The sequence below is a fragment of the Rattus norvegicus genome, chromosome 2, assembly GCF_036323735.1.
Source record: "Rattus norvegicus strain BN/NHsdMcwi chromosome 2, GRCr8, whole genome shotgun sequence".
Lineage (NCBI taxonomy): Eukaryota > Metazoa > Chordata > Mammalia > Rodentia > Muridae > Rattus > Rattus norvegicus.
In genome coordinates this window covers 230,759,985-230,786,002 of record NC_086020.1, presented here as the reverse complement: position 1 = coordinate 230,786,002, position 26,018 = coordinate 230,759,985, and the positions used below count along the sequence as shown (strand labels likewise).

Sequence of the window (26,018 nt, the reverse complement as noted above, 5' to 3'; positions counted from 1 at the left end):
GATTTTACTTTAATTCATATTACTATAATTCTCAACATTTTCTAACAGCCAATCACAGTTGTACTCAGAAATCTTCAGTGTCTATAATTCAGAGTGGAGACTTCGGCATCCTTATGTAAAACAGGTCCAAATTCATTTTATTTAAATACAGAGAAAAAGAACAGCGTGCTGAGAAGTTTGTCTAGTTTGCTAATTCCGTGAGTTTGTATGCAGTGTTTTATTTTTCTCTGTCAATTTTGGATTGTCTAAAAAGAAAACTCTCATAACATTTTCATATTTTATAAAAAAAAGTGACTTTTTATTGACTCTTTTTGCCTGACTTCCTTACTCCACACATCTTTGCACTCCTCACCTAGTCACAAAACTCCAAATATCTTTTTATGATTAAAACACTCACATATTTTACCAGATTGCTATAGTATTCAAAGAACATATTTTCTGGATTTAGTTTTAAATTTTCAGGGGCTAAATCAAATTGAGTCAATACTTATGAGGTAGAAATGAACTGGTTTACTCCTAAGATAAAAGTAATAACAAAATAATAATGGTTGCTTATGAACCCTCCTACAGTCAAGTCCTACAATAAATACTTTTGCATCTATATTTGTGATAGTTTTTATCTTTGTTGCAGATTAAGTTAATTTAACTAAAATTTATTGTCAGTTTTTTTCTTAGTGCAATAAAACTAACTTTACCATGCATTTAACTTTAAAGTTTTTTTCATCTTTAAGAAATGAAACCCATATTATAATATAATTGTATACTAGCATACATAATTCTAAATATAGAAAATGGGGCAAATTTATTTAAAGTAGAGGCCTAGCTATGTAGTTAATGTCTCCTTACTTCTTGAAAGTAATACTTTGAAACTAATTCAAGCTCTCTAGAAAATTAATTTTTCACAGCTTGGCCCACTGTTCTGTCAAGTCATATGTTGAAATCTTAACACCATCCCCCCAGGGTGAAAATTAGAAAATGAAATATTTGGCAGGTAATTAGTTAAAATATGTCAAAAATATGTTTTGAGACCCTTATGAATGAATGCTGTACAAAAGACAATAAATTCTTATGAGATACCATTGAGTAAATATTTTCATTTTTAATGATCCAAAGGGAAAGGAAAGAGGTTAGGAAACCTATTTAATTAAATAATAATAGAAAAATCGCTCAAACCATGGGAAAAATAAAAGCATGTGAGCCCATAAAGCACATTCAGACCACAGGTCTTCTTGTAGGTACAGTATACTCAGAAGCTCTAAATCCAAGACAGAAAGAAAAGCATCAAATCACACTTAGAGAAATACCAAACAAACTGAGCAAGTACTCACCAGGCAAGGGGCAGAGTATGACGTACCTGAAGTCTTAAGGAAATGAAACAACACACTCTCCTCTTAAAGAAAATGAAAGAGTGAACTTTTCATTCAGAAATGGATAAAAAAAGTCAAGAGCATAAGAACCACACCACCAAAGCAGGAGCCTTACACATAAGAAACCAACCAAACAGAAAACACCAAAAAACACAATAAAAAAACACCTTGAAAGAGCCCTACATTAAAAAGAAAAAAGATAAAAAAAATTAACACGGTTAAAACATAGAAGGTGCAGTCATGAGGTGGCAGTTCACGCCTCTAATCCCAGCACTTGGGAGGCAGAAGCAGGTGAATCTTTGTAAGTTCAAGGCCAGCCTGGTCTATAGAGCAAGTTCCAGGACAGCTAGAGCTTCAGAGAGAAACTTTATTCAAAAACAAACAAAAAAACGTGTGTGTTTGTGTGTGTGTGTGTGTGTGTGTGTGCATTGCGTGTGCGTGTGTGTGTTGCTAAAGTCACTGATACCAAAAGGAATATGAGTAGAATAGCAAGTTACAGTGTACATTGATTAACCCAGAATAAAGAGGAGAGCAGAGAAAGAAAGGAGCCAAGGACATGTAAAGTATTCAGGAAATGTTAAATTACAAGGAAGAGGACTTACCTGTCAAACAATGAAATATTAAACACTTTCAGTTAAGGATTTATAACCCAGGACGTACATACGAGCTGAAAGGATCTGCTACCAACAAGAACATCTTTTTGATAAAAAAGACACATGAGGAACCGGTGTGACAGCCTTGCCACTAAAAAGAGAATACTTGGTCAGTGGGAGTGTTTGTGTTTGTGTCACACAAAGCCTGGAGGAGCTACGGAATTCATTCCACTAGAAATAGACTTTAAATAAAGTGCAAGAAGATCCCATACCAAACACATGCATAACTAATGCTAGCGTTTGTGGGGAATAATGGAGTTGGCCTGGTCTAGCTACCTCGAGAGACATGCATCATGGGTTTTGAAGTCAGAGCCCATGGATCCTGGGGCAGTATGCCCTTCAGTTCCTGAGACACTGAAACACTCCTTTGGACAGTGAAGCGTTCATGCCACCTTTAGATTCTTCATGTTCCCAAGAAGCCAATAGACTACACAGAAGCTTGACAGGACAGTTGGCCATAGCCATTCCACTTGTGTACCCTGTGTAACTTGACTAGCATCATTGTGTTCTGGGAACCACCATTACATTCTATTTCTGGTAAGGGTATAAAAAGTCTGATTGCTTGCAATAAGCTTGTCTCAACCTCAATCTCGCTGGGACCTCTCCATCCTGGCCTTGTTAAGATTTATTATCATCGGCCCTATCAGGTAACCTTACGTCAGTCAATAATTAGTGGAACTTATCAAGTGCTCATCAAATACCCACCAAATGACACTCAAAAGTGTCATAAAGACCTAATAGAAGCACAGTAGCCACTATTTTATACAAATTTAAGCCATACTTTCAGAAAGCCCTAATCATGGAAGACCATCATTTGTTATGAAGGCAAATGACATATATTAAAATACTAACTATATAAATATACATTTTAAGAGTAAAAAAATCCAAATATTTATTATATTTACAGGAAAGTAGATATGGCCACGCTATAGAGGACATATGTAAAGTTAATACAGTGTTAAATTTATAATTCTTCAATGATTTTTCTTAAAATGTCAAAATACATTTTCAAATGTATCTTATTCAAGTAAGAGATTCTAATTTGTCAATAATATCAATAAACCAATAAAACTCGATGTACATATGCTCTGTACTTTCTAGAAACAATTCTATTCATGTCTTAGCTGAGAGAAAGCTTTGACAAACCTCGTATGTCGTAGGGCCAGGAGAAAACTTGTCCTGAAACTCTTCGAAACGCCTTGGTGCTTTAACGAATGAGATTATGGCACCAGACTTCATTAAAATGGGATTGTATGTTGCAGGTCCTAAGAGAAAAGGAACATGAATTTAAAGTAAGTTTGCACTCATTGGCTCTAGTTAGTTAGCTATTACTCTTACCTTTCTGTTCTCAACCTACAAAATAAGAGACATGTGTCTAGTTTATGTAAACACTTAAGGACATTGAACTGATAAGCATAAAATGATGTCAATTAGTTCAGTTGCTAAATGTAGTATGAAAACAATTTTGAAAAAGAAGACAAAACTACTTCCCCAAGATAGACAGCATAAAAAAATATAATTCACCATTTATTTCCCAAATATTGATTTCCATTAAGTAAGGGGGTCATGCAGCTACATTTAGAAGGATTAAGAAGATTCGAAGAGACAGACAAACAGGTTATACCTACATTTCCAACTCCAGGGAATCTAGCTTCTAGCTTCTGCAGGCACACACAGAAAGTAGAAAGAAAAAGAAAGAAAGGAAAGGGAGAAAAAAGAAACAAAGGAGAGAGGGTTGGGGGGAGAGAGGAGGGAGAAAGGGAATGAGGGAAGATCTTTTTCAATGGAGAAAACAAAAACTTACAGGGTATCTATGAAAATAATAATCTTAAAAAAGAAATGGCCAAAACAAGGGAATCATGGAAGGAGGACATACATTAAAGAGGAATATCATGAGGTTTGTAAGAATGAGTTTTGCATGAACGTTGTAAATTTGTCCAAGTAATAATATCAAAAATAAAAGCTCAGTAGGAAACTGATCTGGAGACAAGGAATCCAATTAACCACTTAGGAGAAATGGGTGAGATTAAAAATAGAGAAACCAACAGAAGAAAAGGGGAGTGAAAAAAAGACAAAGAGAATCTAGTGATCAGATTGTGACTAAATTTATACCGTTTAATTAATTAATTTATTTATTTACTTATTTACATCCCAAACACTGCCCTCGAATCCCAACTCCCACCTCACAGAGTCCCTACCTCCTGCCCTGCATCCCCTTCTGCTCTGAGAGTGTGAGGACTTCCTAAGTATGCCTCCACCCATGCACATCAAGTCTCTGACAAAATCAGGCTACAGCTTTAAGGAGACTCCACTCCAGTTGTTGGGGGGCCCACATGGAGACTGTGCTGCATGTCTGCTACATATGTTCCATGGGCCTTATTCCAGCCAGCGTACAGTATGTTCTTTGGCTGCCAGCTCAGTCTCTGACAGCTCCCAAGAGTCTAGGTTACTTGACGATGTTGGTCTTCCTGTGGGGTTCCCATCTGCTTCAGCGCCTTCAATCCCTCCCCCAACTTTTCCACAAGAGTCTCTGACTTTGGTCCAATGTTTGGTGGTGGTTATCTTCATCTGCTTCAGGCAGTTGTTGGGTAGAGCCTCTCAGAGGACAGTTATTCTAGGATCCTATCTGCATGCATAGTAGCGTGTCGTTAATAATGTCACTGATTGGTGCTTGCCCACGGGATGGGTTTCAAGTTGGGCAATTATTGGTTGGCCATTCCCTCAGTTTCTGCCCCACCTTGGTTCCTGCATTTCTTTCAGACAGGACAAATTTGGGATCGAAAGTTTTGTGGGTTGGTTGGTATCCCCATCCCTCTACTGGCTAAAGGAGCCTCTTTTCATTCCACGTCACCACTGTTAGGCATCTCTACTAAGGTCATCTGCATTGACTCCTGGAAGCCTCCCTCTTCCCAAGTCTCTGGAACTTCCTAACTTCATTCTCCTGACACTCTGGGCCTCTCTCTTGTCTCACCTCCAGAAATTCTTTTATTGTTCAGCATTATATTGGCTATCCAGGGGTTTTTGTTTTTTCCATATGAAGTTGAGAATTGCTCTTCAAGGTCTGCAAAAAAATGTGTTGGGATTTTGATGGGGATTGCTTTGCATCTGTAGACTGCATTTGGTAAGATGGCTATTTTTCACTATATTAATCCTACCAATCCGTCAGTATGGGAGATCTTTCCATCTTCCAATATCTGCTTTAGTTTCTTTCTTCAGGGACTTGAAGTTCTTTTTCTCTGGCTTGGTTAGAGTTGCACCAAGATATTTCATATTATTTGTGGCTATTGTGAATGGTGTTGTTTTCCTAATTTCTTTCTCTGTCCATTAATCATTTGTATAAAGGAGTGCTGCTTATTTCTTTGAGTTTATTTTCATTCAGCCACTTTGCTGAAGTTGTTTATCAGCTGTAGGAGTTCTCTGGCAGAATTCTGAAGATAGTTTATAAATACTATCATATCATCAGCAAATATATACCTTGATTTTAAATATCAGGGTAACTGTTGCCATATAGAATAAATTAGGTAGCATCCTCCCTGTTTTTATTTTGTGGAATTGTTTGAGTTTTGGTATTAGCTCGTCTTAGAAAGTCTGGTAGAATTCTGCATGAAAAGGATCTGGCTCTGGGCATTTTTGCTTGGGAGATTTTTTTAATGACTGCTTCTATATCCTTGGGGGTTCTGGAACCATTTAGATAGATTAACTGATCTTGAGTTAACTTTGGTGAGTGGTATATGTCTCATAATTCATTTTATTTAGTTTTTTTCAGTTTTGTGGAGTATAGGCTTTTGAAGTAAGACCTAATGATTTTTTTAAATTTCCTCAGTTTCTCTTGATATGTCTCTCTTTATTTCTGATTTTGTTAATTTAGATTCTGTCTCTGTGTCTTTACTTAGTTCAGTGAAGAGTTTGACAATCTTGTTGACTTTATCAACGAACAAGTTCTTGGTTTTGTTGATCCTTTCTATTGCTCTCTTCCTTTCTAATTGATTTATTTCAGCCCTGAGTTTGACTATTTAGGGTCATCTGCTCCTCTTGGGTTTTTTTGCTTCTTTTTGTTCTAGAGCTTCAAGGTATGCTATTAAGTTGCTAGTATAAGATTTCTTCAATTATTTTATGAAGGCACTTACTGCTATGAAGTTCTCTCTTAGCACTGCTTTCATTGTATTCCACAAGTTTGGACATGTTGTACCTTCATTTTCATTGAATTATAATGTTTTTAATTTCTTCATTTCTTCCCTGGTGAAGTTATTGAGTAGAGACTTGTTCAGTTTCTGTAAATATGTGGGTTTTCTCTTGTTTCTGTTGTTGTTGAAGTCCACCCTTAATCCGTAGTAATCTGATAGAATGCATGGGGTTATTTATTTCCATTTTCTTGTATCTGTTGAGTCTTGCTGTGTGCCGAGTTATATAGTCAATTTTAGAGAAGGTTCTGTGAGGTGATGAGAAGAAGGTATATTGTTTTGTCTTGAGGTGAAAGGTTCTGTAGTGCATCTGTTTGTTTCATTGTTTCTCTGTTTAGTTTCTGTTTCAATGACCTGTCCATTGGTGAGAGTGGGCTGTTGAAGTCTACCACTCTTATCCTGTGGGGTACAAGGTATAGTTTGAAATTTAGTAAAGTTTCTCTTACAGATGTTGGTGTCCTTGCATTTGGGGCATAGATGTTCAGAATTGAGATATCAGCTTGGTGGACTTTTCCTTTGATAAGCATGAAATATCCTTCCCCGTCTCTTTTGGTAACTTTTGGTTGAAAGTTTATTTGACTAGATGTTAGAATTGGTTATTCCAGCTTGTTTCTTGGGTTCATTTGCTTGGAAAACATTTCCCCAGCCTTTTCCTCTAAGTTAGTGTCCATCTCTGTTCTGAAGTGCAGCAGAATGATGGAACCCATCTGCTTACCTAATCTATTTGTCTGTATCTTTTTATTGGAGAATTGAGAATTTTGACTTTGAGAGATATTAATGACCAATGATTGTTATTTCCTGTTATGTTGATGCTGGAGGTGTTACTGTGTGTGTGTGTGTGTGTGTGTGTGTGTGTGTGTGTGTGTGTGTGTGTGTTGTTTAGGTTTTGCTGTGAAATTATTAATTTCTTGTGCTTTCTTGTGTGTAGTTATTCTCCTTGTGTAAGAGTTTTCCTTCAGTATCCTCTGTAGAGCTGAATTAGTAGAAAGATATTGTTTAACTTTGGTTTTGTCGTGGCATATCTTAGTTTCTCTATCTACGGTAATTGAGAGTTTTGCTGGGTATAGTAGTCGGGGCTGACAGCTATGGTCTCTTAGGGTCTGCTGAACTCTATCCAGGATCTTCTGGCATTTAGAGTCTCTATTGAGAAGTCAGGTGTAATTCTGATACATCTGCCTTTATATGATACTTGGTTTTCTTCCCTTGCAACTTTATTATTCTTTCTTTGTTCTGTACACTTACTGTTTGATTATTATGTGGCAGGTGAATTCTCTTTTCTGGTCCAATTTATTTGGTGAGCTGCAAGCTTCTTGTACATTTATGGCCATATTTTTAGGTTAGGGAAGTTTTCTTTTATGATTTTTGTTGAAGATGTTTTCTGGCCCATTGAAATGGGAACCTTCACCCTCTTCTATTCCTAATTTTTTAAGGTTTGGTCTTTTCATAGTCCCAAATTTTCTGGATTTTTTGAGTTAGGAACATTTTAAACTTGGCATTTCCTTTGACTGATATATCAGTTATTTATGATATTTTCTACACCTGAGATTCTCTCTTCCATCTCTCATATTCTGTTGGTGATGTTTGCATCCATAGTTCCTGTTCTCTTTCCTAAATTTTCATTTTCAGGGTTGTCTCCATTTGTGTTTCTTTATTACTTCTATTTCCAATTTTATGTCTTGGACAGTTTTATTCATTTCCTTTGCCTGTTTGATTCTATTTTCTTCTGTATTTCTTTAAGGGACTTGTTTCCTATATAAGGGCTTCAACCTGGTCGTTTGCGTTTTCCTGCATTTCTTTAAGGGGATTATTTATAGCCTCTTTAAAGGTCCAAAGATCAGAATCTTGCTCTTCAGAAACGTTAGGACATCCAGGGCTTGTTGTAGTAGGACAGTTGGGTTTTGATGGTGTCATGTTGCATTGGCTTCTGTTGATTATGTTCTTTCCCTGACCTTTCACCACCTGGTTGTCTCTGGTGTTAGTTAGTCTGGGTGTCAGGTTGGAGCAGGCCTCCCAAGAGGCAGGTGGAGCTGTGGGGTGGGGAGTGGTTCACTGATCAATGACTACAGATGTAGGTGCAGACTGGAAGGAGGATGAAACTCTGACATGGCAGAGCAGAATCCACTGCTGCTGGGCTTGCTGGGGTACCAACAGGTGCAGGATTGGGATGGGGTCTCACTTGTGTGTCTCAGGTTAAAGCAGACCTCCTGGGAGGCAGGCAGAACTGTCAGGTAGGGTACAGCCTGTGTATCTGTGACTGTGCATCTGGAGTTATCTGCACTAGGGGTTGAAAGCACCATGCTACACCCCACAGATTTATACAACTTAATAGTGTAAATATAGACAGCTTAATTTGCTCCACTCATAGTCCATCATTAACTAATGTTCACAATATCTGACCCATACTAAATCCTGTGTTTCAAGAATGAGCTCGATGAAGTCAAACACTTCAAAACGACAGACTTCACGGAAGACTTCCTTATCATTTATGTGTTGGAATACTTCAGGACAGTTGTGATGACTGAAATTTCAACAGAGGAATCACACTGAGACACTTCAGGAATATAATATAATTTGGGGCTTAGAATACCATCAATGAACAAATATGCGATATAGTAAATACAAAGACATTAATGGAAAATAAATTTAATTCTTCTGTGTCTCTATCCAACATTCATTCAAAACTATGTATTTATGAGCATGCATTCCTTATGCTCTCAAGTTTAGTAGGTTTTTAGATTTAATACATTCATATGAATCATGTTAATCTTTTGTTTCATTGTAGTACAGCATTTCAAAATTTGGAGAAGACATCCAGCCTTTAGTTTGAACGCTCCACATCAGCTGAAGTCAGAGTTAATTAAAGTTATAAACATCATTGTAGGAAGCTAAAGGTTAATGACCTACAAAGGCATATACATGTATTTTAACATATTTCTTCTTACTATAAAATAAGTGTAAGTGACTCTAGGATAATGTGATTTGTATGGATCTAGAATGTAGTAAAATAATAAATATATATTTAAACAAATTATCTTGTGGCAAACTTTCATATACAAATTCAACTATACATAGAAAAATGCATGTATTGCTGTAGTAACCAGAAAAGATCTGCCCTTGAAAACTGGCTGTGTAATTCCAGTTAGTTAATTGAAAATTGCAACTGTTCTGACCTTGATTGACGAAGGTTAATGCAACAGGTAAGGCTATTATCCAAACATTATTTTATTGAGACATTTTATTTCCAATTATGAAGAAACCTAGTCTATCCTCTGCCCTTACTGCTATGCTATAACAATAGATAAACATGTTTGCTAATTGTTATACAGATTCTTTATATATTCTGCACATATATGTATTCATTCTGCATACATGCATACATACAGATATACAGAAGAAATATTTCAAGTATAATTTAGTTGATTTGCTTCTTTTCATTGGAATTCCTTTGAGGAATATTTAAGTAAAGAAAAATATTTTATCATTCATCTTCCTGCATTTTAGCACTTGGTCTGATTTAAGCTACAGAGTATAAAAAGGTTTCTTCCACTTAGTCTTAAAATATATTTCCAATTATGTATACTTCTGCTCATATGATACAGGTCAAAGACTTGCATCACTACACCAGCTCTGATTCACAGCTGGATTATGCAGAATGCATCTCCTATTTATATACCAAAATGCCACGTTTTAATCATAGGTTTTGGAAGAGGAAAACTTCTCATCCAACACCTATGAAAAGTCGCCTGAATCCTGACTGGTATATAATAGGAAATTCCATAGCAGGTGATTCTTATAATTACATATTTTCCAGCTCTCTGCCAATTCAGTCTCTATGAAATGTCACCCAATGCCACAGGGCAAGAACAGAAGCGAACAGAAACACTGAGTAATCTAAAATAAAATCTGTGCTCACAGCCCTTCAGTGTGACCATTTTGGTACATAAGAGTGGACTCTAAAATAACCACTTCTATATAAAGCTGGAAATCTTTGATTAAAAAACTGTCTTCAGAGTGAGTCAAAATTTAGATATCTTGAAATCATTCCTATGTATAATGAACTCCTTGTCCCGTAAAATGACAGAAACTCACTTAAAAGTAAATATTTCCTGTGTGAGCACAGTTTTATGAATTAAAAAAAATGACGAAATTGCTTATTTGAGTAACAGGGTTTTAAAATACCATTTACAGAGGTCATATTTCATACAAGTTATTTTCTCAGTGACTTGATTACTTGGTTCTATAAATGAAAGAATATGAAAGAAAAAAAGATGAGTCCACCAAGAACACCGTCAGCACCGGAGACATGTTTGATTGGTTGTTTTCCACTGGATCTAAGATTCAATTTGACTCAATGGCACTTCAGATTTGAATCGGTGTCTCAGTCTATTAAACTGAGCTTGCAGATAATGAAGAAAAATGCAGCCTAAATCAATATAAATTTTCAGTAAAATTCTTATGTCTGTGTTTACTATCTCATTAACTTCTCTGTCCAGAATCAAACTACTGTTGCACACTTGCTCTGTTGGTTGCGTGATTCAACTTTTACTGAATGAGACATCTCTCCTGCCCGGCACTGTTACAACTCAAAGACAGAAGGCATAAAGATAATGATTCTTTAAATACTTCCTTGAATATTGAATATTTACGTCTTAAGGGTGATATCTAAAGTTATTACAGACCATCAGGAAATTACTCTCAAAGAACCTTAAGATATGGAATATTAAAGTATACGCCAAACCAAGATTAGGGAATCAGTCTACCTGAACCATGCTTCTGTTAAAACACTTGTTCCTCACATTGATTAAGCAATGGGGCAGTCATTGCTCTGACACATAAATATACAAACATACGTGTTTATCTTGATTGACATAAAGCTTCAGTCAGCAATTGCGGTCTTTACAGTATATACTTATCAAAATGTGCATTTATCAGTCCGGTCAAATAACCTTTTAAACTGCTTCTAAAATAAAGATTTTTCTTATTTTCTGGTAATATAAGTACTTAGTTTTCAAATTTCATTACACTCATGATGCAAAGCATTACAGCCCAGCATTCCAGTACAAATTATAGGAACCCAGTGGAAGGGAAACCATCTTTGACTTAAACCCACTGTGTGGAAGGCCATAAATATGCAACTCATGAATGGGTTTCATTAATAACTGAACAATTGAATCAAATTTCACAAATTTCAAATTTCAAACATTTAAATTGTCCTCCAGGTAAATAGAAGACGCAAATGACCTGAAATACAATACAATTTTCCCTCCCTAAGTAAATTTTGGGTTTATATTCAACTGTTCATGTTTTAAATTCATGGGCAAAATTAAATTTGCAGCTAAGAAAATTATCTAATGAAAAAATAAAATAAGTCTCAACATGATCACAGTGCTCTGGGATCACTATCATGTCGACACTCGCTCAATTTGGACTCAGTTAGCAAAGCTTAATTTTCAATAACGTTTTCATCTCTGAGAATGTTATATATAAAGGTCAAAGTAATACTTCCCTTCCTTGTGAGACATATCATGTCAGAGATCAGGCTAATTCTATTCTTTAAAGGGAAATACTAGCTTTAATCTTAGAATAATGGAAATATTAGATTAAGCTAATTAAATCAATTAAAAATATCATACATGAGTTATGATTTAAAACAAACACAAAAGAAAAGAGAGATTTTTTCCATTGTAACCACCATTTTCTCAACTTTGCATAAAGCTAGACACTCCACTAGGAGAGAAAGAGAAATGTGCTGAAAGGCAACTGAGAAAGATAAAACCTTCATTCATTACGTAAATTAACAAAATCTGCATAAAGCTCAAAAATACTATATAAATGATACAATAACCTTTGTGACTTGAGTCATCTATTTTTATTAATTAATCAAAATATGGTGGTACATGCCTACAGTGAAAGGAGTGTGTGACTGACCTGGCCGATAGACAGGGGTATAACTAAGCAAAGGGTTAACATGAATTTCAAGGATCTCAGTAAGCTTTGTGCTCCTTTTTGGACTTCATGTGCAAAACCTATGTGCACTTTAAGTATGAAAAAGACCTTTTCTTCAGTGGGCAGTGCTCTGTACTTACTGTGATCCCCTGAGCATGCTCAACGAAAATAAAGGGCAAAGTCCACGGCTATAATAAAGAATGGAGTCTACCTGTAGGTGGAACAGGTTTTGTCTCCTCCCTTTAAGAGTTAGTCTTCCTCCCAGGAGCCACAAGAATTGGCTGTATCTGCCAAGGGTACAACAGTTCCTTTTTCTTGTCTTTTTTTTCTTCAGATGATTGGTAGAGCCAAAGTTGCCTTTAAATCTGTGAAGGGTTTGGGCTTGCTTATCCTTTCTCTACTGCCCGCACCCCCACCAGGAAGGTGGTAGACCTCCATGCAGGAATACCTCAAAGAGCGAAGCTTTCTTCCTCCTCTTCCCCATGCTCCTCCCCTGGCAACAGTTTCCAGATGGACTGCTCTCTTGCCCGGAAATTTTCTTTTGAAACGCTAACAAATTGTCTGTCCTTGGGCTTCCACTTGAGTCCTTTTAATTTTTTTCATTAATGATATCAAAAACTCCAAGATGGACACCTAACAGATTTTTATGCTATCGTGTGATGGCTCCTCCAGGATTCCTCAAGATTCCTGGTAATACCTCTTTCATGCCTTTCTTTATTTGGAACAGAATACAAATCCCTCCCTATAGCCCTAGATGGTACGACTACAATGAGAGTTCCACAAATGTTCTTCCAAGCTTTCCTCTCAGATGCTACAGGTTCAGGTCAACCAACACTAACAGCAGCAAGATTACTTTATATCGGTTTCTTTCAAAAAGTTAAAGGGTTTCTTTATGTGCTTCATCCTATAATCCAGGAATCTATCCATTGCAGACTGCCTGAACCTATTACATAGCTTGAGATGTCAGGGACTGAAAAAAAGTTATTCATATCTAGCCTTATATATTTTACTCTAGTACTCTTAAAATATAGTTCATAGACCACAAACATCAGGAATTACCCAGAATGGTTTTATGTTTGTTTTGTGGTGTTTCTAGACATCTTACTCTGATCCCAGTCTGGCCTCAACCTAGAGATCCTGCTACCTTAATTTCAGGAACTCTTGGATTACAGGTGTGAGTTATCACAAAGCTGTGCCCAACCAAATCCCAAAATGCAGGTTCTTTTATCCATCCACTACACTACAATAAAGTTGTGCTCTATGAAAATCTGACCAAGAAAATAGAATTTCACAGAAACCCTGTGTTTTAGACCTCTGACCTACATCTTAGACTTTTTTTTTGGTCTAAAGTATATTTAAGTATCAAAACCTTTCCCCCTCAAATAATCAAAAGAAATGGTGGTACTCAGAATCCTTCTTCTGAAAAGCCAGGTGAGCATGTAATTGATTCTACAAAGCTGACTCAGTTGTGCGCACCCATGGCAGAGCCTCAGGAATCTCAGAAGACAGCAGAATCATGGGAGGGAGGGGTCTGGGAAAGTCCTTCGATGCACTCACAGGACTTTCAAGTGTTTAACTCTCTTCTTAGTAGCTGTGTAGAGCAGAAACAGCTTAAAATCATATTCTACTTCAAACATTAAAAACATATTCAGATTGCATGCCACATGTGACTTTGTGTGCACTTTAAAAACAATTGGTTTAAAGACAGAAGTGAGTGATAGGGACTGGTACTGTAGAAGCAGGAATAGGTGCTGCTTTCAGACATGTTTTTAAACAGTATTGAAGTTTTGCCGACATGTCCTCCTACCTCAATCTTGGGCCAACTTTGTAAACATAATTCCTAATCCTTTGAGCTCTAATCCTTTTGAGAATGACTGTTTTTTTCCCTCCTCTATTTTACCCTGGTGTTTTCCGGGATAAGTCTTAAATCTGAGGTCAAGTGCAGTCTTTCTCCTTGCTTGCCATGTGGCCTTGGTAAGTTCTCTGAACTTGCTAAGTTTTACCTTGCTCCTTTCTGAAGGAGGGGTAAAATGGCCCTAGGAAATTAAGCATCCCTCAGGTTCTATATGGTGAATATCGGCACAAGTCTAAGCTGATTAATCCTAGAGCATCTCTGAGTTAAAGAAGGAAGACATCTCTTAGAGGCTACAGAAAACTGAGTTCAAAGGCTACACTGTGACCTGCCTCTTCTTGTGCCTTTGTATTCCTTCAGAGTGGCTAGCACCTCCACAAACACACTTACCAGAGGAATGTCAAATGAACTAAGGGGAAATGCCCTGCTCCCCCTGCACGTGGTGTCTTCCTAGCAGGTGAGTGCTTATAATAAGTTGGAGAAAAGCTGATAAATTAATGGATTTTGCCTCTGGGAGTACTTTCCATTTTACATTTAAATTTTAAAAGTTCCAAGTAGAAACACACGTAAAGAAAACAAAAATGCCACAGTTCCAACACCCCTTTAAACTTCCACAGCGCCTGATATCTAGGCTTCTACACCTGGCTACTCTCTAATCCCATTCAATGGACAATGAGAAAAAAACCTACGGCTAAGTGCTGTTCTCCCTGAATCCAAAGCCTGTGCTCCATTTGATGGGGAAGGCTGCCTCTCTGTGGCAGAATACGATCGTGTCATGTTTGCTGGGGGACAATTTTAGATCTCACTCCTTTTTAAACATCTAAAAAAATCTGCATAATACTCAAAAGCACAAGTTACACTATTTTAACCATGGTCATGTTTTTGCTTCGTGTTTAAAAATGTCTTTGAACCTTAGGAAGCAGCCCTCCTCACCTAGGAAAGACGGAGGCAGCATTTGTACAAGTAGCAGATATTCTCTGAAATAGGCTTGCTCAAATAGAATGGTCACATTAGCTGTCTCTTTTGAAAATAGAAGTCATTATTCACTTTACACTGAGTGACCTCTACTGGTCAGAAAGACACATTAATAGACATCATCCCCACCAGAAAGCAGCTGGTGTCTTAATTTTGCCAACAACTGACTCACATATACTGTGTCATACATGTTGCCTGCTAGTCACTCACAATAAAACCATACAGGGATGTAACAGAACTCAGATACTGAAGATCAGGCATGTAGATCAGGTAAATAAATTTCAAAAAAAACTGGTTTCTTGTTCTTCCTCATGGTGACCATTTTTACTTGAAAGGAAAGTATTCATAAAAGGTCTTACTAGGAAAGAAACATACTCTATAACAAAAGCACTTTCAATATTTTGATGTTATTAACTATACAAAAGCTGAAAGACAGATTTATGCACTGTTAAATGAAAGCCAGTTTCTCTTCATCATAAACATGTGCTTCACTACTCTGCAGAAATAAAGGATTTATTTAATTAAGAATAAAGACACAGAATTAACATCTGCATCTCTAAAGCAGAATTTTATTTTTCTTTCAGAAACCAAGAGAACTATGAGACAACAATGAGCGAGTAGCAGTAAATCTTTCCCTACAAGTTCCATCACTACTGGTACACAAACGCCAGTATGGAAAGAGCGGGTTATTTCCTTGTGGTTTTAACAGAGGTCAAAATGTGACGTGTAGCAATAGAAACACCAAAGAAGGCTGCCTGCAAAAAGTTTTAATAAAGAATATTGTTACAAATCTTGCCTGCTAATTATTATAATATCTCCTTCCCTTCCTTATTTTTCACTCTTTTTAACGATGTCCAGGGGGTGGGGAGAAACAATTTGGTTTCTGCTTCAGCTGAAATCTATTTATATGCAAATAACTTATCCATTATTACTGTGAGAAGAGACTTGTGCATAAAGAGAGAAATAAATTATCACTAGAAGCCATTAATGAAATCTATTTCAAAACAACATTTTACAAGAGCCCTCACTCATGTAATATTTGTTTAAGCCTGGAGGGAAAATGGTGAAATTCTGCACATAGATGAAACCTGATACCACAGTATTTCCCATGCCAGTTTGCTTTGTATAATGCATTTATCCTTTGCTTAGAAATGACAAATGGAACTCCAGGACATCTTTTCAGAGAACTTCATCAGTGAAATCAAAGCCTGTGTGTTTATCCTGTAGTTGCCAGATTTTGCAGTGTTCTCTCTTGCCACTGTTGCTACTATCCTGGGTTGAAAACATTAACATTATTTTTTGCACTATAACAGTAGCAATGTACAATTGGATAAGTTTAAGAAGAAACAGGAGTCTTATAAGAACAACTTGAGTTTCAGGAGAATAAGATGACCATAACTAAGAGACCTACAATATAATTTGATACATCTTGTCCCTTTCTCTGTTTGGATTTCTCTGTTCTTTAGTTTATAGTTTCCTTTTTTGGAGGAGAAAAAAGTGTCCTTCTATTAAAGTTGCTGCTATATTTTTCTTCTGTCATCCTCTTGATTCTGTATTAGATATCAAAGGTAGAACTGAAATCCTTCATCTGGATATAAGTTCATACTTTCTTACAGACTTTACTTTTGACCTTTTTTTATTGCAACATGATTCTCTGATATTTCCTCCTAATGTTTTCTACTTTTTATCTCCCATCTTTGAACATGGTACTTTGTAAGGACATAATCATACTTTCTCCAGTAACTGTGTCCTATTAAACACTATGTCCTACTAAACAATTAGTCTTTAACCTGCGGGTTGTGTAACATCTATACATTTAGCTGTCTTCATATGTCTGAGTATGAGGTTTTCTGCTTTGTAATTGATTTGTCTTGATCTTATGTGAAAGTCATGCTTTATGAATATACATTTGTCATGTGCAATGCAGTGACTACTCTAATTCTTCATAATTTCTCTTTTTAGCTTTCTCTGTACTTTTATTTTTATATATATTCTAGTGCATTTATCAATTTCTTTAAAAATATTCCAATGGGAATCATAAATCATCGCGCTCACTATTAAAGAGTTGGCTTTATAACATGAAGTAATACCACATAAAACTGGTAGCACGTGTTGCTCTTGCCAGAGCCCAGGTTCAGTTTTCAGTAATCACGTATGGATCACAGCCATCTGTAAATCCAGTTCCAGGGGATCCTCCTGATCTCAGGAAACAGAGGCACTCATACAGTTTACATGCGTGCATGCAGACAAAGTAATTATATACATAAAATAAAAGTAAAAATAAATTGCTCTAAAGTACTATAACCTTTAGATTATCTATCTTCGAGGGTTTCTCTTTCTTCTGTGTTCCTATCTGACTTTATCAAGAAGATACAGTATGAATGAGTATTTTTGTGGCAAAACAGAGGTGAACAGAGAATTCATTAAAAAACAAAACCAACATGGCTACAGAGGTGATAGACCATAATGGTAGAAAATACAGTGTCTTCAAGAAATGATGCTGGAAACCTAGATGTCCACACGATGGAGAATAAATTACATTCATATAGCCCTCGCCATATTCAAGGGTCTATTAAAATAAATCCAGGACTTTAACATAAATCCTGAAACTCTGAAGCTGCCAGAGAGAAATGTAGGCAAGATATTTCAAAATATCAGTATTGAGAAGGGATTTCTGTAAAGGATTACAACAGCCCGGGAAATAATAATCCAAACTGACAAATGGAATTACATGAAATTAAGTAATTTCTACACAGCTAGGAAACCAACTGAGTGAAGAAGACTGCGGAAGAGTAGGACACCTTTGCCTTTTATACTTCTAATCGAAGATTAGAACCTAGAATCTATGAAGAACTCAAATGTTCATGTCAAAAGAAGCGAACAACCCAGTCAATAAACAGGCCAATGAATTAAGTAGACAGCTCCCAAATTAAGAAATACACATGGTCACTGGTGTTTGAAAAAGTGTTCATCTTTAGCCACATGAGAAACATAAATTCAAACTTCTCTTTCCCAGTGAGAATGGGTGCCATCAGGGAAACAGGGAGCGGCTTGTCTGCATAAGAACATAGGTTATAATGGGAACAGAGCCGGCCCCACATGTGGCCCATACATATACAGCCACCAAACTAGATAAGATGGATGAAGCAAAGAAGTGAAGGCTGACAGGAACTGGATGTAGATCTCTCCTGAGAGACACAGCCAGAATACAGCAAATACATAGGTGAATGCCAGCAGCAAACCACTGAACTGAGAATGGGACCCCCGTTGAAGGAATCAGAGAAAGGACTGGAAGAGCTTGAAGGAGCTCGAGACTCCATATGAACAACAATGCCAACCAACCAGAGCTTCCAGGGACTAAGCCACTACCCAAAGACTATACATGGACTGACCCTGGACTCTGACCTCATAGGTAGCAATGAATATCCTAGTAAGATCACCAGTGGAAGAGGAAGCCCTTGGTCCTGCTAAGACTGAACCCCCAGTGAACGTGATTGTTGCGGGGAGGGTGGTAATGGGGGGAGGATAGGAAGGGGAAGCCCATAAAGAAGGGGAGGGGCTAGGGGGATGTTGGCCGGGAAACCGGGAAGGGGAATAACAATCAAAATGTAAATAAGAAATGCTCAAGTTAATAAAGATTAAAAAAAAAAGATAGTTTATTCAAGAGCAAAGTATGAGTGGCCTTGGCCCTGTAACATTAATTCAGGATGTGTATGTGTGTGTGTGTGTGTGTGTGTGTGTGTGTGTGTGTGTGTGTGTGTGTGTGTTTGTGTGTGTGTGTGTTTATGTGTGTGTGTGTGTGTGCGTGCGTGTGTGTGTGTGTGTGTGTGTGTGTGTGTGTGTGTGTGTGTGTGTTTATGGGGTGAAAAAAGATTGTTGCAAGAGACCTTACTGCCTACATAGTAAATTTAAGCATTTACCAAATGCTTTTGTTTGGACACTTGTAGGCTGGTAGCAGCAAAGCAGGGAATCTCGGGAAACTTTGGCATTATATGAGGACATTCTTAGTTTTGGGGTAGGTGTAGGTAGCACTCTGCTAAAAATATATTTTAAATGCTTTGATAATCACAACAATATGAGGTCAGATGTAGAGTTGGGCAATATAAAGCTTTTCTAGGATCAAAACTAGTCTAAAATAATTCGTCTCTGCATACAAAAGTTTAACCTCCATAAAATGAATTTCAGTCATTTGGCCTTGTAGATTTCTCTTCTTATCTTTTCATTCCTTTTAGCATTTTTAATTCTTTTGAGATTGTGATATAATTACATTCTGTTCGGTCTTTCCTTTTCTCCCTCTAAACTGTCCCACATGACTCCTCACCCTTGCTCTCTATCAAATCTTTGGGATATTTTACTTTGTGTGTTTGTATAAATATATATGTTATATATATATATATATATTACATTAAACATGTAAATATACTCTTCTGCATACAGATAATGTTAGTTGCATGTATAATTTGCATCCAATTGTTGTCACAGCTACAACCATCATGGCATGGTCACACTTAGAATAGTGGCAAGCATATGTACCTTCAGGAAAACCAACAGTTATCTAGTTGTGCTTAAGATCTGCTCAACAGGAAGGAAATTGTGCCCAAGACTGGACATCTGTCCAGTCATCCAAGGCTAGTAATATAATACACCCATGGATCTTGGAGGAGATTCCACAACCACTACTTTACCAAGTAGCAAATCCCTCATTGCATACTAAATATTTATCCTTCTACCCACTTTTAAGAGTAGCTCTCACTCTTTATTAAGGGAACATCTCTTTATAACAGATGGAGTCCATTACCGAAAACCACAACCACTTTAAATGCAGAGTTGTGGAGCCTAGTTCCATCTGATAAGTCTATGAAACACTCCTGCACCAAAGGTTCAGGGATCGCTGTAGAAGAGGGAGCAGAAAGATTGTAAGACCCAGAAGAACAAGGAGTTTGCATTGAGACTGTGTCTCCTAGAAATTTCAGAAAAGCTGAGGGCATAAAGTCCTACTAACATGGCTACTAAGCATGACGTGGACTAGGCGACACCAACTGGCATGCAGGGGCAAGATCACAAGCCTCAACTTCAGAGAGAATAACTAAGGAATGCTTTTGGGAAGAATGATCTTCCCTAGAAAAGAGAACACCAACTGCTCATCTAATACCGAGTGTAGATTTCTTTCTAAAGCAGGGTCTCATGAAGCCCAGGCCGGACTCCCACTCACTAGGTAGCCAAAGACAGCCATCGATTTCTGATTCCTCCATTTCCCCTCAAATGCTAGAAATAAAGGCACATCCGATTATACTGTGGAAAACTCGAAAACGGCTGTAACTTTTATTTTCTTATTATTGATGTTGTTGTTGTTATTGTTGTTGTTGTTATTTTATTTACTTAAAATCCAGTCACAATTGCAAATTATACTCCTTCTCCCTCATTTCCAAGAGGGTGCTCCTCCAGTTCTTTATTTTTTCTTGAAACTTCAATTTAGATTTTTTTTTTAAATTTGTGGAATACTTCGGAAAGTATTGGTATGAGGTCTTCTAAGAAAGATTGATAGAATTCTGCACTAAACCCATCTGCTCCTGGGCTCTTTTTGGTTGGTGAACTTCAAATAACTCCTATTTATTTAGGAGTTATGGGGTTGTACAGATGGTTTATCTGTTTCTGATTTAACTTTGGTACATGGTATTTGTCTAGAAAATTGTCCATTTCCTCTAGATTTTCCAGTTTTGTTGAATATAGGCTTTATAGTAGGATTCGATGATTTATTGAATTTACTCAGATTCTGTTGTTATGTCTCCCTTATCATTTCTGATTTTGTTAATTTGGACACACTTTCTGTGACCACAGGTTAGTCTGGCTAAGGGTTTATCTATCTTCTTGATTTTCTCAAAGAACCAGCTCCTGGTTTTGTCCTTTTTGTTTTTACTTGGTTGATTTTGGCCCTGAGTTTGATTACTTCCTGCCTTCTACTCCTCTTGAGAGTATGTGCTTCTTTCTGTTCTAGAGCTTTTAGGTATGCTGTCAAGCTGCTTGATGTATACTCTCTCTATTTTCTTTTTGGAGGCACTGAGAGCTATGAGTTTTCCTCTTAGCACTGCTTTCATTGTGTCCCATAGGTTTGTGTATGCCATGCCTTCATTTTCATTAAATTCTAAAAGTCTTTAATTTCTTTATTTATTTCTTCCTTCACCAAATTATCAATGAGTAGAGCATTGTTCAACTTCCATGTGTATGTGGGTTTTTTTGTCATTATTGTTGTTATTGAAGACCAGCCTTAGTCTGTAGTGATCTAATATGATTCATGGGATAATTTCAATACTCTTGTATTTGTTGAGGGCTGTTTTGTTTCTGATTTTATCGTCAATTTTGGAGAAGGTGCCATGAGGTGCTGAGAAAAAGGTATATTCTTTGGTTTGTTTTAGAATAAAATGTTCTATAAGTATCTGTTAAATCCATTTGGTTCATAATGTCAGTTAGTTTCTCTATGTCTCTGTTTAGTTTCTGTTTCCATGATCTGTCCATTGATGAGAATAGGGTGTTGAAATCTACTATTATTGTGTGAGGTGCAATGTACGCTTTGAGCTTTAGTAAGGTTTCTTTTATGAATGTAGGTGCTTTTGCATTTGGAACATAGATATTTAGGATTGAGAGTTTATCTTGGTGGATTTTTCCTTTGCTGTATATGAAGTATCCTTACCTTTTTTTGATAACTTTTGGTTGAAAGTCAATTTTATTCAATATTAGAATGGCTACTCCAGCTTGTTTCTTGGGACCATTTGCTTGGAAAGTTGTTTTCCTGCCTTTTAGTCTTAGGTAGTGTCTGTTTTTGTCACTGAAGTGTGTTTCCTGTATGCAGCAAAATGTTGGGTCCTCTTTACATATCCAGTCTGTTAATCTATGTCTTTTTATTAGGGAACTGAGTCCATTGATGTTAAGAGATATAAAGGAATAGTAATTGTTGCTTCCTGTTATTTTTGTTATTAGAAGTGGAATTATGGTTGTCTCTCTCTCTTCTTTTGGTTTCATTGCAAGGAGGTTACTTTCTTGCTTTTTCTAGAGTGTAGTGTCCCTGCTTGTATTGGAGTTTTTCATCTATTATCCTTTGTACGGCTGGATTTGTAGAAAGATATTGTATAAATTTGGTTTTGTCATGGAATATCTTGGTTTCTCCATCTATGTTAATTGAGAGTTTTGCTGGATATAGTAGCCTGGGCTGGCATTTGTGTTCTCATAGGGTCTTGTATGACATCTGCCTAGGATCTTCTGGCTTTCATAGTTTTTTTTTTTTTTTTTTTTGAGAGACTCCTGTAGCTTTATTCACCACTTATATACCCAAGTCTCCAGGTAGAAAACATCTGGGAAGCACAGTGGGAAACCCTGGCTTGTGACTACCTGGCTCATGACTTCGGTGACAAAAGACCAACTATGAGACCTGAATTAATTAGGGAGAAATCCGAGAATCTCCAGGATAAAGGCTGAGGAAGTAAAAGGCAGAAGTAAGTTGACCACCACCCAGGTGTGGTCCAGGTGTGTCAGTTCCACATGCATCAGCTGGGCTCAGCAGAGGTCATGCAGTGGAGACACTGGGTGTTTACTACTTGGTCTTTTCTTCCTGTGCCGTAAATACATGGGAGAGGCCTCTGTCCAACAATCCCATGACTTCTTAACTGTGGCCATACAGTTACAAAGCGGCCAGGCCCAAATCCAATATGGCACTACATCTCCCCCGTTATTCTTTTATAAAAGACCATTAGGTGGAAGTAGTGGTCTGAGAGAGATCAGACATGCCTCACAGAGTGCCCAGCTCGGCCATGATGAGCCACTCTTGCAGTTAGGACTGCACCCCAATGGTTAGGAATGAACTTATGCTGTAACACACCGTTCTGGGCTATACGTGTGTGTTTATTGGGGGAGAAACTGGGCAGAGGAGCATTTGACCGTCCCGTACGTTTAAACGGGGTGTAGCTAACTCTGTCTTAGGATCGACCTCTCAGACCCCAGCCTCTCTGTCATAGGACCACCTTGTCACCTTCAAGGCTCCATGTCTAGATTGGTCAAGGGTCAGAGGAAGTTGCCCGTCGCTGAGAATAGCTACATCAGGTCATCTTCTCATTCCTCTTACTTGAGCCCAGGGGCGAAGGAGCAGGGGCCAGAAGGCATTAATTTAAGAGATTGTGGAAGTTGAGCCTCTCCTGATAAGTAGTGGGCACCTCATCTGGTTCTCCTCAGCTGCTACCACCAAGGGCCGTAGTCAAGCCGCTCCTATAATAAAATTTAGAATTCCCAATTGTTAGCAACTACTCCAGAAAGTTCACCCACTGTGCTTGCCTAACAATAGATTGGGGGAGGGTAACTCCAGACACTGCAGACACAATGGCTGCAGCAGTAATGGCTGCTACAATAGCAGCGAAAATGCCAAGGTCTTTCCCAGGACAGTTCAGGATCAGTCATTCTTCTCTGGAACAACCAGCAGGCAATGGAACCATGTCTGAGATCTGCAGAACCAGGGCAGAGTTCCCCAGTCCACAGCAGCTTCCAGCAAGCAGCAGTGCACAGAGGGTCGGAGCGCAGGCCGCAGTGGGATGGGACACACTGACTGCAGCAACGCCAGAATTTCTGTGATGACAAAAGATGAGGGGGAATCCTCCGTCTTCCTCTCAGGGCAGAGGAATGACTCCAGGGACGCGAACCACAAGAGCTGAATCTTCATGCTCCCAGGATCAGCATGTCTCACCAGACACTCAGGCAGCTGGCACACACCCTGTAGCATCCTCCAATCCGTCCCAGTCTGCTGTAATTCTGATAGATCTGCCTTTATATGTTATTTGACTGTTTTTCCTTTCTGATTTTTTTTTTATTTATTTTTTTTATTAACTTGAGTATTTCTTATATACATTTCGAGTGTTATTCCCTTTCCCGGTTTCCGGGCAAACATCCCCCTCCCCCCTCCCCTTCCTTATGGGTGTAACCCTCCCAACCCTCCCCCCATTGCCGCCCTCCCCCCATAGACTAGTTCACTGGGGGTTCAGTCTTAGCAGGACCCAGGGCTTCCCCTTCCACTGGTGCTCTTACTAGGATATTCATTGCTACCTATGGGGTCAGAGTCCAGGGTCAGTCCATGTATAGTCTTTAGGTAGTGGCTTAGTCCCTGGAAGCTCTGGTTGCTTGGCATTGTTGTACTTTTGGGGTCTCGAGCCCCTTCAAGCTCTTCCAGTTCTTTCTCTGATTCCTTCAATAGGGGACCTATTCTCAGTTCAGTGGTTTGCTGCTGGCATTCACCTCTGCATTTGCTGTATTCTGGCTGTGTCTCTCAGGAGCAATCTACATCCGGCTCCTGTCGGTCTGCACTTCTTTGCTTCATCCATCTTGTCTAATTGGGTGGCTGTATATGTATGGGCCACATGTGGGGCAGGCTCTGAATGGGTGTTCCTTCAGTCTCTGTTTTAATCTTTGCCTCTCCCTTCCCTGCCAAGGGTATTTTTTCCTCATTTAAAGAAGGAGTGAAGCATTCACATTTTGATCATCCGTCTTGAGTTTCGTTTGTTCTAGGGATCTAGGGTAATTCAAGCATTTGGGCTAATAGCCACTTATCAATGAGTGCATACCATGTATGTCTTTCTGTGATTGGGTTAGCTCACTCAGGATGATATTTTCCAGTTCCAACCATTTGCCTACGAATTTCATAGACTCGTTCTTTTTGATAGCTGAGTAATATTCCATTGTGTAGATGTACCACATTTTCTGTATCCATTCCTCTGTTGAAGGGCATCTGGGTTCTTTCCAGCTTCTGGCTATTATAAATGAGGCTGCGATGAACATAGTGGAGCACGTGTCTCTTTTATATGTTGAGGCATGTTTTGGGTATATGCCCAAGAGAGGTATAGCTGGATCCTCAGGCAGTTCAATGTCCAATTTTCTGAGGAACCTCCAGACTGATTTCCAGAATGGTTTTACCAGTCTGCAATCCGACCAACAATGGAGGAGTGTTCCTCTTTCTCCACATCCTCGCCAGCATCTGCTGTCACCTGAGTTTTTGATTTTAGCCAATCGCACTGGTGTGAGGTGAAATCTCAGGGTTGTTTTGATTTGCATTTCCCTTATGACTAAAGATGTTGAACATTTCTTTAGGTGTTTCTCAGCCATTCGGCATTCCTCAGCTGTGAATTCTTTGTTTAGCTCTGAACCCCATTTTTTAATAGGGTTATTTGTTTCCCTGTGGTCTAACTTCTTGAGTTCTTTGTATATTTTGGATATAAGGCCTCTATCTGTTGTAGGATTGGTAAAGATCTTTTCCCAATCTGTTGGCTGCCGATTTGTCCTAACCACAGTGTCCTTTGCCTTACAGAAGCTTTGCAGTTTTATGAGATCCCATTTGTCGATTCTTGATCTTAGAGCATAAGCCATTGGTGTTTTGTTCAGGAAATTTTTTCCAGTGCCCATGTGTTCCAGATGCTTCCCTAGTTTTTCTTCTATTAGTTTGAGTGTGTCTGGTTTGATGTGGAGGTCCTTGATCCACTTGGACTTAAGCTTTGTACAGGGTGATAAGCATGGATCGATCTGCATTCTTCTACATGTTGCCCTCCAGTTGAACCAGCACCATTTGCTGAAAATGCTATCTTTTTTCCATTGGATGGTTTTGGCTCCTTTGTCAAAAATCAAGTGACCATAGGTGTGTGGGTTCATTTCTGGGTCTTCAATTCTATTCCATTGGTCTATCTGTCTGTCTCTGTACCAATACCTTGCAGTTTTTATCACTATTGCTCTGTAATACTGCTTGAGTTCAGGGATAGTGATTCCCCCTGAAGTCCTTTTATTGTTGAGGATAGCTTTAGCTATCCTGGGTTTTTTGTTATTCCAGATGAATTTGCAAATTGTTCTGTCTAATCTTTGAAGAATTGGATTGGTATTTTGATGGGGATTGCATTGAATCTGTAGATCGCTTTTGGTAAAATGGCCATTTTTACTATATTAATCCTGCCAATCCATGAGCATGGGAGATCTTTCCATCTTCTGAGGTCTTCTTCAATTTCTTTCCTCAGTGTCTTGAAGTTCT

The 26,018-nt window shown here is 38.1% G+C and overlaps 1 protein-coding gene across 3 annotated transcripts in view; it reads right to left on the bottom strand.

Annotated features, from left to right (window-relative positions):
- Stpg2 (sperm-tail PG-rich repeat containing 2) overlaps window positions 1-26,018 on the bottom strand; it is a 524,919-nt gene that overhangs the window by 172,930 nt on the left and 325,971 nt on the right. For all 3 annotated transcript variants that reach the window (XM_017591047.3, XM_008761520.4, NM_001100993.1), the window contains exon 12: window positions 3,167-3,285. In XM_017591047.3, coding sequence (XP_017446536.1) covers window positions 3,167-3,285 — 119 coding nt within the window. The remainder of the gene's footprint in view (window positions 1-3,166; window positions 3,286-26,018) is intronic.